Source organism: Chiloscyllium punctatum, chromosome 36 (assembly GCF_047496795.1).
Source record: "Chiloscyllium punctatum isolate Juve2018m chromosome 36, sChiPun1.3, whole genome shotgun sequence".
Lineage (NCBI taxonomy): Eukaryota > Metazoa > Chordata > Chondrichthyes > Orectolobiformes > Hemiscylliidae > Chiloscyllium > Chiloscyllium punctatum.
Window position 1 is genome coordinate 71,957,229 of NC_092774.1, and position 17,220 is coordinate 71,974,448.

The 17,220-nt window shown below is 41.8% G+C and overlaps 1 protein-coding gene across 1 annotated transcript in view; it reads right to left on the minus strand.

Moving 5' to 3' along the window:
* Nucleotides 1–17,220, minus strand: part of LOC140460136 (scavenger receptor cysteine-rich domain-containing protein DMBT1-like) — a 46,734-nt gene that overhangs the window by 15,040 nt on the left and 14,474 nt on the right. The window contains exons 7-9 of the mRNA XM_072554534.1: nt 2,047–2,079; nt 1,011–1,325; nt 132–446 (exon numbers count right to left, since the gene is read on the minus strand). Coding sequence (XP_072410635.1) covers nt 132–446; nt 1,011–1,325; nt 2,047–2,079 — 663 coding nt within the window. The remainder of the gene's footprint in view (nt 1–131; nt 447–1,010; nt 1,326–2,046; nt 2,080–17,220) is intronic.

The following is a 17,220-nucleotide window of genomic DNA, read 5'->3' on the forward strand; positions in this document are numbered from 1 at the left end:
GGGAACATGAGAATCTTGAGGATTAGTTGAGATTTGTCACGGTCAAAGCAATGTCAGGAATGCCAGCGACATTACTCTTACACTCATTAACTGGAAATGTGTCTTTCTCCTTGAGGTAAGCTTGTACTCACCTGAACATATCAGGGTGACATTGTTGTGTCCAGTGCAATCCTGGTGCGTGGTTGAAGACCAAGGGCATTTCCCCAGCTGAGTCTCATTGCCCGTACATTTGAACACCTCAGTTGCCGTGTGAACAGCACTGCCTCCAGAATGCATCGAGCTTGAAACAGACACTGCGACTCCACAATGAAGTCGTGCACAGACCACATCGGCGGTTTTCAAATCCCAGTCAAGCCCACACATTGTTTTCCAGGTGTCACCGAACTGGACCTCCAGTCTGCCAAAGCATTGGGAATTTTGAGGTACCAACCTCGGAGCTCTGTGATCTGAGATTTTAAAAGAGCACAGAATCATAGCAACTTGTAGCAACCGCGACTTAGATTATTTTCTGATAAACATTTATGTGATTAATTACAGGTCTGGCATTTCTGGAAATAAATTGTTCCTACAATCAGTTTGCTGCCCTGTCGATCTCGTTAATGTTCACCCACAATCCCGACCCTCAGCTAATCTGACATAAAGCAACTTTCAACCTGAAGATAAATGACAGAAAGTGATTCTGCCAGCCAACTCAATGTCGAATCTCAGTATGCATTGGGTTGTAAATGTGATCATTCCTGCAGCGCAGTTCTCTCAATGTGGCTTCGAGTGACATCACAATGGACACCTGTCATGCCCCTTTACCGGATTGGAAACGGTAACGGGAATTCACCTCTCCCATTGTCTTCAAATATTCACGCATTATATTATAGTACCGAATGAATTGGGCGTTTAGTTATGATCATGTTAATAATATTTGGATAGTTGTCGCTCTGTTCTCATATTCGTTTCTGATTTGAGGCAGCTCCGGCATGTGATAAAGCTCCAAAGAAATGGCAATAGATTTTTACCTGAACAGACGACACCAACATCATAGCAGTGTGAGTAGCTGTAGTGATCCCATCCCTGTGATTGACACTCCTTCAGAGCGCGCTCGGTCCCGCTGCACTCAACATTCAAGGTCACAATGGGTCCGGAACCTTGTCCAAAGTGAGCCCCGCCCGGGGCAGAGACCGCGGTCCCACAGTCCAGCTCCCGACACACAACTGCAGCATCCAGAAGGTCCCAAAGATTATCATCGACTGTCCCCCACTGTCCCCTGTAGTGAATCTCCACTCGGCCAGCGCAAGGACTGCCCCCATTCGCAAGTCTCAGCCTCACCGTCTCTGGAAAATATCGAAATGGTAACCAAAGTGAATACTGCGTAATTGTGAAAGCTCCAATTGCTGTCTGCATTCCCAGCTCACAATGCAATGGGCGTGATGGCATGGCAAAAAATGCATGCTATCGCAATGTAACTCACAATCCGTGTTTTGGATGGTGAAATGCCATTTTAGAAGTGATGCTCACTCACAGAGAGCGAGGGTCAGAAAAATGTTTCCACAGAAACAATTCCTCTAAACCTGGCCAACGTGAGGAGATTTTTTATTACTCATTCATGACATATGGGGGCAAAGAATGGCGAGAAAAACACAACTGATCCTCCCTGCGAACATCTGAAAACGAAACAGTACTTCCGCCTGTCACAGCCCGAAATATTGTGGGATGTATGGTCCCGTGAGCACAATGTCACTGCTCAATAGTGAGTGAAATAATTTATATACATTGCTGAAAGCAGCACTGTGTGTGTAACTGAATTTTCACAGTATCTCCATGTGTTGTCTCTATCTGAGAATGGCAATGTGCGTAGGAACTGATCCTTCACACTCTCCTCCCCAGCAACCCTGAAATGAGAGACCTTCAGAAGTCCTGCACCCCCATTAGTTATGAACAGACAGCGGTTCAACATGAATTTTAAGGCAACGAGATTCTTAGCACAACTTCGTGCTTGAACGGAATCATCAGAATATAGAGATTTGACTCCATATGAAAAGATCATGCTGTTACCTTTACTATCAGCCTGAGTGTCAGCAACTCTGCCTGAAATAGAAGGATGAAAATTCAATTTAGCACGTAAACATAAATTAGACAAATGCAACAAATGCGGGCAATAATTATCATTGGCATGCCAAATAATCATATTTTACACAGAGGGTGCAAGCATATGGAACAAGCTGCGAGCGGAAGTGATTTGCGCGGGTATTGTAACAAAACTTAAAATATATTCCAACAATTACATGAATCGGGACAGTTGAGAGCGATATGAGTCAAATGAAGGGAAATGGATTTGACATTTGTGGATTAACATTTGGTAAGTATGGACCAGTTTGGGACAAAGGCCCTATGTCCGTACTATGACTCTATATGATATCTGGGAAGTTCAAATCCTCATTTCATGCAATGGTGATAAAAGCAGGAAATATAATTACTGCAATTATCAAATATTGTCTGTTTTCTTCTAAATTTGACCAAATTGTTTCCAAACAGGAACATATGTTGCCAAATCTCTGACTGGTCTGCTCGTCACTGCATTGCTACCTTCCTCAACATTGTGATGATCCCCGTAAAGAGCGATAATACTCCCCAGTTACCAAAGCAAGGCACCCCCGGACGAAGCTTTCAGCAGTTTAGAAACTTCAGTCGATCAGCAAAACTGAAATAAACAATGTCGAACAGTGCGTAGTTCGCAACCAACCCCCGAAAGTATATTTAATTTTTTCAGTGTTTACCATCTTTAATATACGGCTTTATTATGTTCCCCTATCTACGTGGCGACAGCATGACGAGATTCACTCATCAACAATATCCAGCAGGAATTATCCATTTCCCTAAATCTGGAACATGAAGTTTTATGATGGATTGATAAAAGAAGATCAATATGTAACTGTCCACAAACCGTTCAATGGTCACAACACAGGAAGAAGGTCATTCGGTCCAAGGAGCCGATGCTACCTCTTTGAACATACTGCGTAATGTTTTTCAATGTCTATCGTCATTGCCAACAAAGTATCACTCTCAGTATTTTTAGCCCACGTTCAACTGCACTGGGGACAGGATGGTGATGAACCCGCTTTAAACTTTTTGTAAGTGTTTACTGGTTGGCGAACGTGGTGCCACTGTTGAAGAAGGGTGGTAAGGACAAACCAGGAATTATAGACCAGTGAGCCTGAGGCAGTGGTGGGCAAACTGTTGGAGGGAATCCGAGGGGCAGGATATATATGTATCTGGAAAGGCAAGGACTGATTAGGAATAGTCAACATGGCTTTGTGCGTGGGAAATCATGTCTCACAAATTTGATTGAATTTTTTGAAGAAGTAACAAAGAGGATTGATGAAGGCAGAGTGGTAGATGTGAACTATATGGACTTCAGTATGGCGTTCGACAAAGTTGTCTATGGGAGACTGATCAGTAAGTTTAGATCTCACGGAATACAGGGAGAACTAGCCATTTGGATACAGAACCAGCTCAAAGGTAGAAGACAGGGAGTGGTGTTGGAGGTTTGGTTTTCAGACTGGAGGCCTGTGACCAATGGAGTGCCACAAGGATCGGTGCTGGGTCCTCGACATTTCTTGTCGTTTACATAAATGATTTGGATGCGAGCATAAGAGGTACAGTTAGTAAGTTTGCAGATGACACTAAAATTGGAGGTGTAGTGGACAGTGAAGGGGTTACCTCAGCTTAGAACAGGATCTTGACCAGATGGGCCAATGGCTGAGAAGTGGCAGATGAAGTTTAATTCAGATAAAAGCGAGATGCTGCATTTTGGGAAAGCAAATCTCAGCAGGACTTATACACTTAATCGTAAGGTCCGAGGGAGTACCGTTGAACAAAGAGAGCCTGGAGTGCAGGTTGCTAGATCCTTGAAAGTGGAGTCGCAGGTAGATAGGATAGTGAAGAAGGCGTTTGGTTTGCTTTCCTTTATTGGTCAGAGTATTGAGTACAGGAGTTGGGAGGTCATGTTGCGGCTGTACAGGACACTGGTTAGGCCACTGTTGGAATATTGCAGTTCTGGTCTCCTTGCTATCGGATAGATGTTGTGAAACTTGAAAGGGTTCAGAAAAGATTTACTAGGATGTTGCCAGGGTTGGAGGATTTGAGCTACATTGAGAGGCTGAACAGGCTGGGGCTGTTTTCCATGGAGCGTCAGAGGCTGAGGGGTGACCTTATAGAGGTTGACAAAATTATGAGGGACGTGGATAGGGTAAATATGCAAAGACTTTTCCCTGGAGTCGGGGAGTCTAGAACTGGAGGGCGTAGGTTTAGGGTAAGAGGGGGAGGATATAAAAGAGACCGAAGGGGCAACGTTTTCACACAGAGGGTGGTACATGTATGCAATGTGCTGCCAGAGGAAGTGGAGGAGGCTGGCACATTTGCAACATTTAAGAGGCATTTGGATGGGTACATGAATACGAAGAGTTTGAAGGGATATGAGCCCGGTGCTGGCAGATGGGACTAGATTCGGTTTGGATATCTGGTCGGCATGGACAGTATTGGACCGACGAGCCTTTTTCCATGCTGTACATCTCTATGACTCAACTGAGTTTGTCCTGTTATTGATGTTACCACAGTATGTTTTCCCCCTCTCCCTCGCTGATAGAGGCATCGAAATATATTTTCAATTTTAGTTAAGTTCATATTTCACGCACTGTGTGATACAGTTTGATGATTTTTAGCTTCTTGTGAAAGCTTTTCCATACAATTTTTATAAATTCGATAAAACTCGAATTGCTTGTTTCCAATCTCAGAATAATATCATGTCGATTTTTACACATCATGGGTCATCTGTTCATGTGTTAATAGATGGTCGCTCACTATGAATTTATTCAATCCCTGCTGTACAACATCTTTCGTAAACTGCATTCACCGACTTGACTGATCGTTCACCTCTTTATCATGCGTCTGCAATATCCCTACAATTCAATGTTAAATCTTTATTTTTTAAAGTAATGCATGACACAAAATGAACAGAAAAAATCTAAAACATTGTCTTGCACTCTCGCCCAATCATCAGGCGTTTGAAGATCCTTACTCACTGGAGGGCTTTGGTAAACAACAAATACATATCAGATCAGTGGCATTATTGCGGACATTCTAACTGATGGGAGAACTGGTACAAACTAAATCTACTGAAAGACTGTTCATCGCAATTTCAGACACATGTAACTGTGGAATAAATCTGCCTGGTTTGAACGCGTATGTCCTTTTGAATTACTTTTGCAGCATTTACTGGCTCACATGAAATTTCTCTTGCAACATTGCAGAGGACACAACTTTCAACGTGGAATGAGGTGAGAGTCGGTACAATTAGTGTTCGACATATTTCACACCTGTATAAAAACATAAGAACGACGAGCAGGCGTGGGCCATCTGGCCCATCAAGGCTGCACCACCATTCAATGAGAACATGGCTGATCTTTTCGTGGATTGATTTCCACTTACCCGCCGATTCTCAACAACCCATAATTCCAGTACTGTTCAATAATCCATAAATCTACGTTTGATTTCAAGATAATCTCAACTGCTTCATTGGGCGGGGAGTTCCACAGATTCACAACAGAATGGCTGGAAAAGTTCCTCTTTACCTCAGTCTGAAACCTATTCATCCTTAGTTTAAGGCTAATTTTCCCAAGTTCTACTTTCACCCACTAGTGTGGTGAACCTCCATGGTTCCATCATATCTACTCTGTTAATTATTATCTATCTTTCTGTAAGTTTCGCCCCTCATTCTTCTAAATTCCAAATATAGTCCTCGTCTTCTCAAGCAGTCCTCTCCAGAATCAGTGCTGTGAACGTTCTCCGCAACCTGTCCAGTGCCAGTGCATTATTTAGCTAAAACAGATTACTGCCTACTTCAAGCTGAATCTCTGTATCGAGGAAGAAGGCAAGTTGATTTCCAGTCTGCTTCAACTACACATGAGGGTCATGAATGCCATTTTTTTCTTTTACTGTAGCGTTTGTTAAGATTTCAAAAAATCTGAATTTGTCTGAAATTTTGTAATTCAATTAAGTGTCAATCGAAACAGGGAATATAAAGAAACAAAACAATTGACTGCAGCAAAAATGCAGTGTACTTGACATTTCTGTATGCAAATTAAAACTGAACGCATATTCATTACTACATTTAGAAACTAAACGATGCATTCACCTAGCATTTGATATGACTTCAATCATCCATTTTTCTTCACATAAAGGATCAATTAGATTTTATGGTCTACTCAAGTAGTAGAAATATGTCGAGAATAAAGAATTCAAGTCTTAGTAAAATAGAAAAGATTGAGTTGACCATGGGTGCCTGGAAGTGATGACTAATATCGAATTTATAAAAGAGGAATAGTGGATTAAGAAGTCAGCTATTCATTACTTCGGCACGAGGTGAATATTGAAGCGATTCATGCAACTTGCAATTTCATATTTCATGCACTTTCCTAATTAGGGTCAGAGAGACATAGAGATGTATAGCATGGAAAAAAAACCCTTCGGTCCAACCTGTCCATGCTGATCAGATATCCCAACCCAATCTAGTCCCATCTGCCAGCACTGTGCCCATATCCTTCCAAACCCTTCCGACTCATATCCCCATCCATTTGCCTCTTAAATGTTGCAATTGTACCAGCCTCCTCCACTTCCTCTGGCAGCTCATTCCATAAACATACCACCTTCTGCTTGAAAACGTTACACCTTAGGTCTCTTTTATATTTTCCCACTCTCACCCTAAACCACTGCCCTCCAGTTCTGGATTCCCCCACCCAGGGAAAAGACTTTGCATATATACCCTATCCATGCCACTCATAATTATATTAAACTCCGTACCGTCACACCACAGCTTCCATTGCTACAGTGAAAAAAGCCCTAGCCTGTTAAGCCTCTTCCTATAGCTCAAATTCTACAACCGTGGCAACATCCTTGTAAATCTTTTCAGATCCCTTTCAAGTTTCACACCGTCTTTCCGATAGGAGGGAGACTAGAATTGCATGCAATATTCCAAGAGTGGCCGAACCAAGGTCTTGTACAGCCGCAACATGACCTCCCAACCCCTGTACTCAATACTCTGACCAGTAAAGGAAAGCACACCAAACGCTTTTTTCACTATCCTATCTACCTGAGACTCCACTTTCAAGGAGCACTCGCTCCTTACCACGAAGTGTAAAAGTCCTGATCAGATTTGCAGCACCTCGCATTTATCTGAATTAAACTCCGTCTGCCACTTCTCAGACCATTGGCCCATCTGGTCAAGATCCTGTTGCAAGATAAGGTAACCCTCTTCGCTGTCCACTACACCTCCAATTTTGGTGGCATCTTCAAACTTACGAACTGTACCTCGGACACTCGTATCCAAATCATTAATTTAAATGACAAAAGGTCGAGGACCCAGCACCGATCCTTGTGACTCTCCACTGGTCACAGGCCTCCAGTCTGAAAAACAACCCTCCACCACCACCCTCTGCCTTCTACCTTTGAACAAGTTCTGCATCCAACTGGTTAGTTCGCCTTGCATTCCATGAGGTCTAACCTTGCTAATCAGCCTTCCATGGGGAACCTTGTCGAACGCCTTACTGAAGTACATATAGGTCACATCTACTGCTCTGCTCTCATCAATCTTCTTTGTTACTTCCTCAAAAAACTCAATCAAGTTTGTGGGGCATGATTTCTCACGCACAAAGCCATGTCGACTATCCCAAATCAGTCCTTGCCTTTCCACACGCATGTACATCCTGCCCGTCAGGATTCCCTCCAACAACTTGCCCAACACTGAGGTCAGGCTCACTGGTCTATAGTTCACTGGCATATCTTTACCGCCCTTCTTAAACATTGGCACCAGATTTGCCAACCTCCAGTCTTCTGGCACCTCACCTGTTCAACAAAGATCGACAAAAGATGCCTTTCAAAATCTCGTCCTCGATCATCTGATCCAAGAATGTTGTTACTGCGAGATAAATTAATATGAAATTAAGCAGTCCAATTTGTCTCACTGTTTCACAAATTGAAAAGTTTCAAAGCATGCGATGAAACCAAATAGTGTACAAGTAATGCAGAACCAGAGTAAATTTACTTCTCGTTCAAATTTATTGTCTCATCTTAGTAGGCACTAAGACTGTTGATCTCGATGTTACACAAACTAAACTCAGAAATCTTTCTTTCAATGGTTCTGAGCAACCTCCATTTCTGTGGGAATTTATTCTTGCATCAGTCCCCAATCGGGTCTCCTTCCAACTGAAACCGAAATGCTTTTTCTTAAATTATATGAAACAACGTTAGGTTACTGTCTCTGGTCGTCAAATTCACAACGTAAACAATTTTACAAATTAAGCCGAAATAATTGAGACACCAGGCTGATGGTAGAAAAGAAAAGTGCATACTGAAAATCTGAAACATATGTGGAGAATGCTGGAGACCCCCAACACATGCAGAGAGAGGAACAGAGTTAAAATTGTCACTCTGTTGTGACTCCTTATTTTCTATCCTTCTGTTCTGAGCGATAGTATCAGACTCTAAACATTTCTGTGTTTCCCTCTTCATTTATGTTGACAGATCTCCTGATTTCATCCAACATTTTTGAAGTTTCTTTCAGGTATGACGCGGTTATGCGTACTCCACAAAATTCATGTTAATAAATTTATATTCAACCTCTTTTGGTCATATATCATCTTATAAAATAATTTTGAAACTGAAATCGAGTCTTTGAGCGACTTGAGCAGTGTTGATGTGCATGTCTTTTTTTTATCTTAGGACAAAACAGACAGCAACTAAACTTTAAAGGAAATAATACCAGTTTAGTCTTTGGATATAAACTGCAATTCACTCTCAGTGTCACTGTACCCGTCATTTGGGTGTAAAATGAATTGTCGAAATGCAGTACATCAATAGACTCTTGGCACACCAGTTACTCTAACCCGTCATTTCGATCTCGAGAGGCTGATTTAACCGCTGTGATATGGTTTATGAAAATAATCCACAAGATTCTGATTCAAGCACTTAATTCATTAATGTACATGGAAATACGTACATGGGGAGAATGAAAAAGAAGGCTTCAATATCTTGGATAATTCATGTCACTGGATAAATAGGAGAAAATTTTCCAGAGATTGAGAAACCCAATTTACCAAAAAGCAATATATTTCTGTGTACATGAACTCTCTTAACATACGATGCCATAGCATAGACACAATCTTTTTTAGCGAGACTTTCTCCGGAGTGGAAACAGGACAAATGGCCCAACAAGTCCATGCTGACTCTCCGAAGACCAACCAACCCAGACGCATTTCCCTCTGACTAATGCACCTAACGCAGTGTGGACAACTTGCCATGGTCTGCACAGCTTTGGACTGTGGGAGGAAACCGGAGCACCTGAAGGAGAGCCAGGCATACACAGGGACATAGTATAAACACCACACAGTTACTCGCCCGAGGCTGGAATCAACTGAGCTGGCATGCTGCTCCATATAATAATCTGAACCGGGATGCCCATCCTGTCATGACAAGTGGAGAACAGGTGCCAGATTTTCAGCATTATTCACTTTCTGACTCCTGAAGAGTAATAACTGTGAGCAACACCCAACCCAGCGATATTAACAGACATTCGCTGCTTACATTGCTGCATTAAACTGCAACATAGACTCACAAGCTGGAAGGCACTTCGCACAAAGCAAACGGCTTCATTTACACACCACCCATTATCTGAACAACTTGAAGCATTCACCACCAAGATTCAGCCACAGAAGTTGCGCCATTAATGTTAACGGCAACAATCAGCTAAACACCTTCACACAACCGAACAAAACTGCACCCGCACCAGCTAACAAGGTGCACAGAAAATTGAAAGTACCAACACCGGCAAATTCCCATCCTGATTGGAATGGCGTCGTTGTTCCTTCAATGATACTTGATCCTGATTCTGTAATTCTCTCCTCACATATGATGATGTACCGAGCCTCAACTAATGCAGTGGACCATGAATTCAGGTCACCGCCGCCTGGTTGGATTTTCTGTAACATTGACCAAACCAGACATTCCCACAGTTTTGAACAAAAAGAGAAAGAGTCGTGAAATAAATATCCTAACAATGATTTTCACTTCTCCCATTTGTCACTGAGAGTAAAGTTTGAAAAGGATTTATTTTGTATATTTCATTTTTAAAAGGCTTGCGTAATGAAAATTGTGATGTAAAACAATATTGAGGTAAACTTGTTAATTCCACATCAAATTGTGCAAAAAATCTCGAATGCGGCGAAAGTAAATTAAGTAACATATGTAAAAATCACAATTCCAGGTTATAGTTGAGACAGTTTATTTGGAAGCACTAGCTTGCAGAGTGCTGCTCCTCTATCTGCACAACGACATGATGAAGGGGTAGCGCTCTGAAGGCTAGTGCTTCCAAATATATCTGTTGGACTCTAACATGCTGTTGTGTGATTTTAAACGTTGTCCAACCCAAACTAGCACTGGCACCTCCACATAAAAGTCACCTAGTTCCATGAATCATATCACAAAACGGTCACACAGACCACAGGGATAATCTGTAAGTATAATTAATTTGTGCGTGAGTTGAATCAATCTTGACACAGTGTTGACTGGTGTGTTTCTGACACCATATTCACTGTTAGCCGAGAACCCGGTGCACCCAAATATAACAGACAACCGTTACAGCTGTTCAGAATTTCTTGAGAAGATTGAAAATTTCTTCCTTCTTGGCTTTCAATCAGTGATAACATCGTCAGCAAAACAAACTTTCAAACCAAGATAAGACGCCTGAACTGCCTCCATATTCCTATTCAGATCATGTCTGAAAGTAAGTCTAGCACAACTCTCATCAGAGAATGGGTACAACTCTCACCAGAGAATAGGAGATACATTTAAAGTGAGTTCAAATTTTCAAAGAGTTAACTCTGCCAACAAAATGATATTACTGTCGGGTTGCTCACTCAGCAGACTGTCCAAGTAATTTGGCAGAATGCTTCACCATTAGAACGTTCTAACAAGCAGGAAGATATCACTTGGGAAGGGCACAAACTGCGAGATCTCTCATGTCCACCTCGCTAGTGTGCGGCTGCACACACTGCTCTCTCCGTGAATGCGGGGTTTGGAAGGGGGGCGGGGACACCGGTCGGGACTTAAAGTATATCCTTCTGGAATGGTCCTTTGCAAAGGATGTCTGGAGAAAGATGTCGTACATTCTGTCGAGGGTCTGCACATGCAGCTCTTTGACTCAGGGCACAGTGCTCTACGGTCAGTTCCCCATGACTCACACCGACACTGAAACAAACAACTGCACCTGGAATCGCACCATATCGCTGAAAAATGCATGTTTGTTGCCATTAAACTCTTTGGTATTCCAGAGCAAGTATTTGACCCTGAACGAGGGTTGCACAGTGGCACATTCCAAGGACCATGACTAAGTGTTGAGGGATGTTATTAAGGTTGGGGCAGCTGCCACTATGGCAGTGGAGAAAGACCACTGTCTTAGGTCTTACTGCAGAAGGTATATGGGGGTCCGTTCAGTTATCAGACCTTCCTGATGACTCAAGAATGTATAGTTAAAAAACTGTCCATGTAAGACATGCCTTTAGAGTATTCTGTAGAGAGTCAAATTCCAGTGTTTGTTTGTCCTTCACACAGGATTGCGCAGAAATAGGAGAAAGAGAGGATTGGAGATGCTGGAGATCAAAGTCAAAAAGGGTGGTGGTGGAAAAGCACAACTGGCCGAGCAGAATCCGAGGAGCTGGAGAGTCGACGTTTGAAGCATAAGATCATTATCCTGATGAAGATTTTATGCTCTTAACGTCGAACCTCCTATTCTTCGTATGCTGCCTTACCGGCTCTGCTTTTCCAGCACCACACTTTTTAACTACGGTCCAGTAGTGACCTGTTTCAATGACTACGTATGAATGTAAATGTATTTTACAAATACAGATTTTATTTGGAGAGAGAAAAGAAGCATTTTTCTGTTAAATAAGTTTACAGTAATTTCACTGAATTTCTTCAACAACTTTCCAAGTACAAGAAGAAGAGCTTTTGATACTGGACTGGCCAGTGCCAATCATTCGACCAAATTCTAAAACAACGAAACTGGCTAACAAACGAGCTATGTATGTTGGAAATCAAAAACAAAGGAAAAATTGCTGGAAATATTTTGCAGATCTAGCAACATTTGCAGACAGAATGCAGCGTGAATGTTTTGCTTTGGTTATTTGAAGATGACCAGTTAACTGTGCCTATTATTAGAGCGACAATTCTAACAGATTTCTCGGAATAATTCTGTAACTTCCAAAATTACAGAACTGTCTCAACAATAAAATATAACAAATTACCACACAGGGCCTCTGTTCCACTGAGGATGTGAACGGCTACCTGCGCCCTTTATCACTGCAATGTTTCTTAGATTCCTCGGAGGAACCTGCCTGTCACGTTTCCAAAATTACACAACTGTCTCAGCAAAAAAAATGTCCCAAATTGGCCCAGAGTCCCTTCGTTTCACTGACATTGCAATGGCTCTGTATAAATGCATCACTATCGAAAAAATTTTTGAATATTAAAAGAAGAAATAATAACTAAAATCAGTGGCACATCAAGCTCCGAGAAATGGTAAAATATTCAGTTTCTATTTTACACGCTCCCAAACATTGACGAATAAATTTGGTAGATATTGTTCAGCAGGTTTCCCGAAGGCACACACTGTTGAAGCAGCGATGGGCACTGTTTCCAAACAAACCCGAATTGTCGGAGTAGGTTTTCAACTCTGTGAGTTGTACGGAAACAGGGAATAAGTGCAAGGATTGGGGGTGAATGAAGGTTGTGGTCGGGGAGCTCTGAAGCCTCAGAAACAGTTCCATAAAAAGTCGGAAAATACTGAAGACAAAATAATTTTCATTCCTGATCATGCCACTACTTTATCTCGCATAGTCTGATCATTATATTTTTGCCACATGTATGTTACTAATCATTGACCTATCAATGGTTAAGAAAATGGATTCAAGAGACCATAACTCACAGTTCAATAGCTGCAGAAGAAGTAAGTTCACCAGGGTTACAACCATCGTCCCAGCTGGTGGTTCCAGATCAAATCTGAACATTTGCTGAATGCTGTCTCACAGATACTGAGCAGCAGTTCACATATCAAGTGACTCCTCGATTTCTCCAACAGTTGTTTCCTTCACCAAGACTTGTCCAGGGGCTCGTGTTTCTTTCCATCAACCAATAGATTTTGACGTGAGCGGACTATGAAGTAAACTCTGTCCTCTCCACCAATGAGAAGTGATGTCACCATTAATGGGTACAATGAAACCGGGTTCCAAACACTAGTTCATCTAAACAGATCAATGACGTTTCATGTTTTGACTTGGAAGCGAGTCCCCACTCCGGAATCCATACCACAGAATCACACACCCACAGGAGGTTATTGGTCTCAGATTCTTTGAAGATACTCTGCAACTCAGCATCTCCACGAGCAGCTGGAGAAAGAGCTCAATTTCCATTTCGTCACTTTACTCTCTTCAGGACTAAAAATGGAGACTAACAACTTCAGAGCAGAACCTCTACCCTTCCTTTAGATTACAAGTAACCCCTTTCCTCCTTTATATATTCCTGTCCTGTCGACATTCGTCTCAGCACAGCAGACCCATATTCATCTCATTCGCCTCACTCCTGAGCACCTATTCTGAGTCATAATTCTGTCCATTACTATAACTATCAGTCCATTGTCTTATCCTCTGAGCACGCGGTCCGCCTGTTTCAGTCTCTTCTCCTCCCCCGTTTGTTCACGTTATTAAAAACTGTCATTACCCAGAATAATCACATTTGAATCAAAATATTAACTCGCTTTGTGTGTCCACACATGCTGCTCAACTTGTTGTTTTCTTCAAATGTTGGTCTTGTTTGTTTATAGAAATCAGCTTTCCATTATTCTAAAAGTGTTAACCATTGAATTAACTTTTCGAAAAACTTTTAAAAGTCCCCAAAACTCTGATCATATTTTTACTACAGTTTTAATTTCTATGTCTCTTCTGCAACTTGTTCTCTCGTCTCCATCACCAGACCTTCCAATATTTAACTCATCAGGATCATTCGGTAGAATTTATCCAACCTAGTTCGGAGAGGGAATAATTGTTTTCTTTTCCTCTTCCTTTGCAAAATCTGCTCAAATTTCAAATTATATTGATTTCCCTCCTTGGATTGTCAGCTCTTATGGGACAGATACAGTGCAATACAACAATGTTTCGCAATTATTCAAATTTGCCAAATATGAAATTTCCTCTTGATATGCCTCATCTTTTAAACTTGCAGGGCCTGACATCATGGCAACTGTGACTGTACATGTAGAGCATAGAACGTAGAATATCGAACATTACAGCGCAATACAGGCCCTTTTGGCCGTCAATGTTGTGCCAACTTGTGGATTCAATCCGAAGCAGACCTGTGGAATCAATCTATCCTACAGGAGTCCATTTTCATCCATAAGTCTGTCTAATGACCATTAAAGTGCCCTGAAAGTTGGCGGGTCTACTACAGTTACAAGCAATGCATTCTACGCCACTACGAATCTCTGAGTAGACTAAGTTATACAAAAATGCAACAAGTTTGTCGCTTCATCAGAGAAAGTGAGGACTGTAGATTATGGAGATCAGAGTCGAACAGTGTGGCGCTGGAATAGTACAGGAGATCAGACAGCATCCGAGGAGCTGAAGAATCGACATTTCAGACTGAAGGCTTCCATTAGGAACGAATCGTGGAGACTGGTAAACTGCATGTTTTGGCACTAACTGAGATGGCAATAGATTTAGTACATGTTTTGGTTTGTCACAATGCAAAAGTATCCAAATTCTGAAAAGGAAACACGTCTGGAATAATAGGGATGGAAAATATGAACTGTCTGTTCTAAATTCGAGGAAGGGAAAAACAGGGATGCACAGGCTGACGGATTATTTGCAATATTCAGAACATGGTAGCATCCACCATAAACAATGTGACAACAAGCTTCAATTGGGGCAGACAAAATTGAAATTAATTATGGAATAGAAGTCGAGGTTTGAGAACTCCACAATATTTTGATGAAGTAACTGTTCTATTGAATATGGGAGAATCGGCGGAGTTTGGAACACTTTTGATAAAATCTAGAACAAGAGGTTAGTGTACAGAACTTAAGCCTGCGCTATCATATGTGTCGTACAGGCCAGGACAGAGAATTGTCTCACAGAGAGAAAAAAATGTGCATTTTCAGTGGAAGGAGGTGATAGATGGAGTGCATGGGAAATCGAAGGTGGGAGATTAGCATTGTAAAACGCACTTCAGCGATTTTTGATGAGTGGATTAAATGTGACTTTGACAGGTTTGCTGATCAGAACCATACAAGCAGGCTTCAAGGCCTTCTGGACAAGTTGAGTCAAAGAGCAAATGCGTGAAAGATGCCTTCTAACTCGGATCAGTGTGAGGTTAACGACATCGGACAGAAAACAGGAGAAAATAGAACACCAGAGAGTAAAATAAATATTTAAAGGTATGTTAGTGATAATGAACAAAGAGAAATGGATGATCCGCTACACCATTAACTGAAAACAAGGAAGCAACTCCGAGACTGAAAGGTAAGTGCTAATTTGACCTTCTTTGAAAAAACAGGTTCAGTCCAAGAACCAAGATATTTAAAAAAGAAATACTTCTCCAGAAGACTGCAGAGCCCGTTGAAGTACTATGTGCCGTTTTGATCCCCTTGCATAAGATACAGTGCCTTGCATTGGAATAGTTGTAATGAAATCCACCAGATTGATTTCTATCATAGCAGAGGTGTCCTGGAAGGAAACATTGTATTCATTGTGTCCACAATCATTGGTGAGGATCTCTTGAAACGCAAATAATTCTAATGGCCTTGAAATGCAGGATGCAGGTTTGATGTTCGTCTGGCTTATGGTATCGAGAAAAATGGGTCATGGTCTTGGCTTACAGGTTTGCCATTTCGTAGGGTTGCACAGAGATTTTGTCACTTCGGGAATTGTGAGTGGAATTCTCGAAAAGATTGGGATGTCATTGGGTACATTCAAGAAAAAAAGCATCAGTTACCTCCCAGCGTGAAAACCGTGGAAGCTAAATGTAGAAGGTAAAGTTAGAACACAGAACATTGAACAATACAGCGTGGAACAGGCCCTTCGGTCCTCGGTGTTGCGTCGACCGGTGAACTATTCTCAGTTCGTCCCCCTACACTATCCCAAAATCATCCATGAGCTCAACTAAAGATTGTTTAAATTTCTGTAATGTGGCTGAGTTGACTACATTAGCAGGTAGGGCACTCCACGCTCTTCCCACTCTCTGCTTAAAGATCCTGCCACTGGCATCTGACTTGAATCTATCACCCCTCAATTAGTCGTTAACTCTTTCGTTGCACTTTGTGACATGTGGAGCAGAAAGACGGATAATCCAGATCTTCTCGTGTAATCAATTGTGGAATGGAATGCAGATCATGATCTGAACCTCAGACCATTTCCCTTTAATCAACTTCACAGTTCTGTTTAAAATTCTATCACTGGATACGGGCAGCGCTGTCTCTGCCAGCATTTATGACCCATCGCTTTTTTTAGCCTTCAGAAATTCGTCATGATCTGGGTTCTTAAAACTTTGAACTCTAACGCTGAAGTTAGACCGACAATGGCGTGAGTAAGGTATTTTTCAGGATTTTGAAAAAAATGTACATTGCTGTTGCTGAGTGATGGTATTGGATGTTTGTGTATGTGGACACAGTCACTTCGCTGCTTTGTTCTGGATGCTGTTTAGGTTATTGAGTTTTGTTGGAGCTGCACAAAGTCAGGCATTTGTGGAGTATTCCATCACTATGTTTTTCAGTCCACAGACGCAGCGAGACATGGTGAGATTTGCAGCATTTTCGGTGTTTGATTAAGAGCTAAATTGCCCTGTTGGAACTCAGACTGGGAATCAGTGTGCAGTCGATTGCCATGTGGAACCTGTTTGACAGCATCATTGATGACCCCCTTCAATTACAAGACTACTGACAGAGTAAACGGGTTTAGACAATATTTGGCCTGGTTGGGTTTGTCCTGAGGTAAACACAGGAACACATGTGGTTCATTTTCCGCACGACCTCTGGACATGACAAGTGCAGAGACATTAATATAACGTTATCGTGTCAAAATTACCCTTTTGCAGGTGACCACTCCTTATGGAAGTGTAGATCACAAAATACGT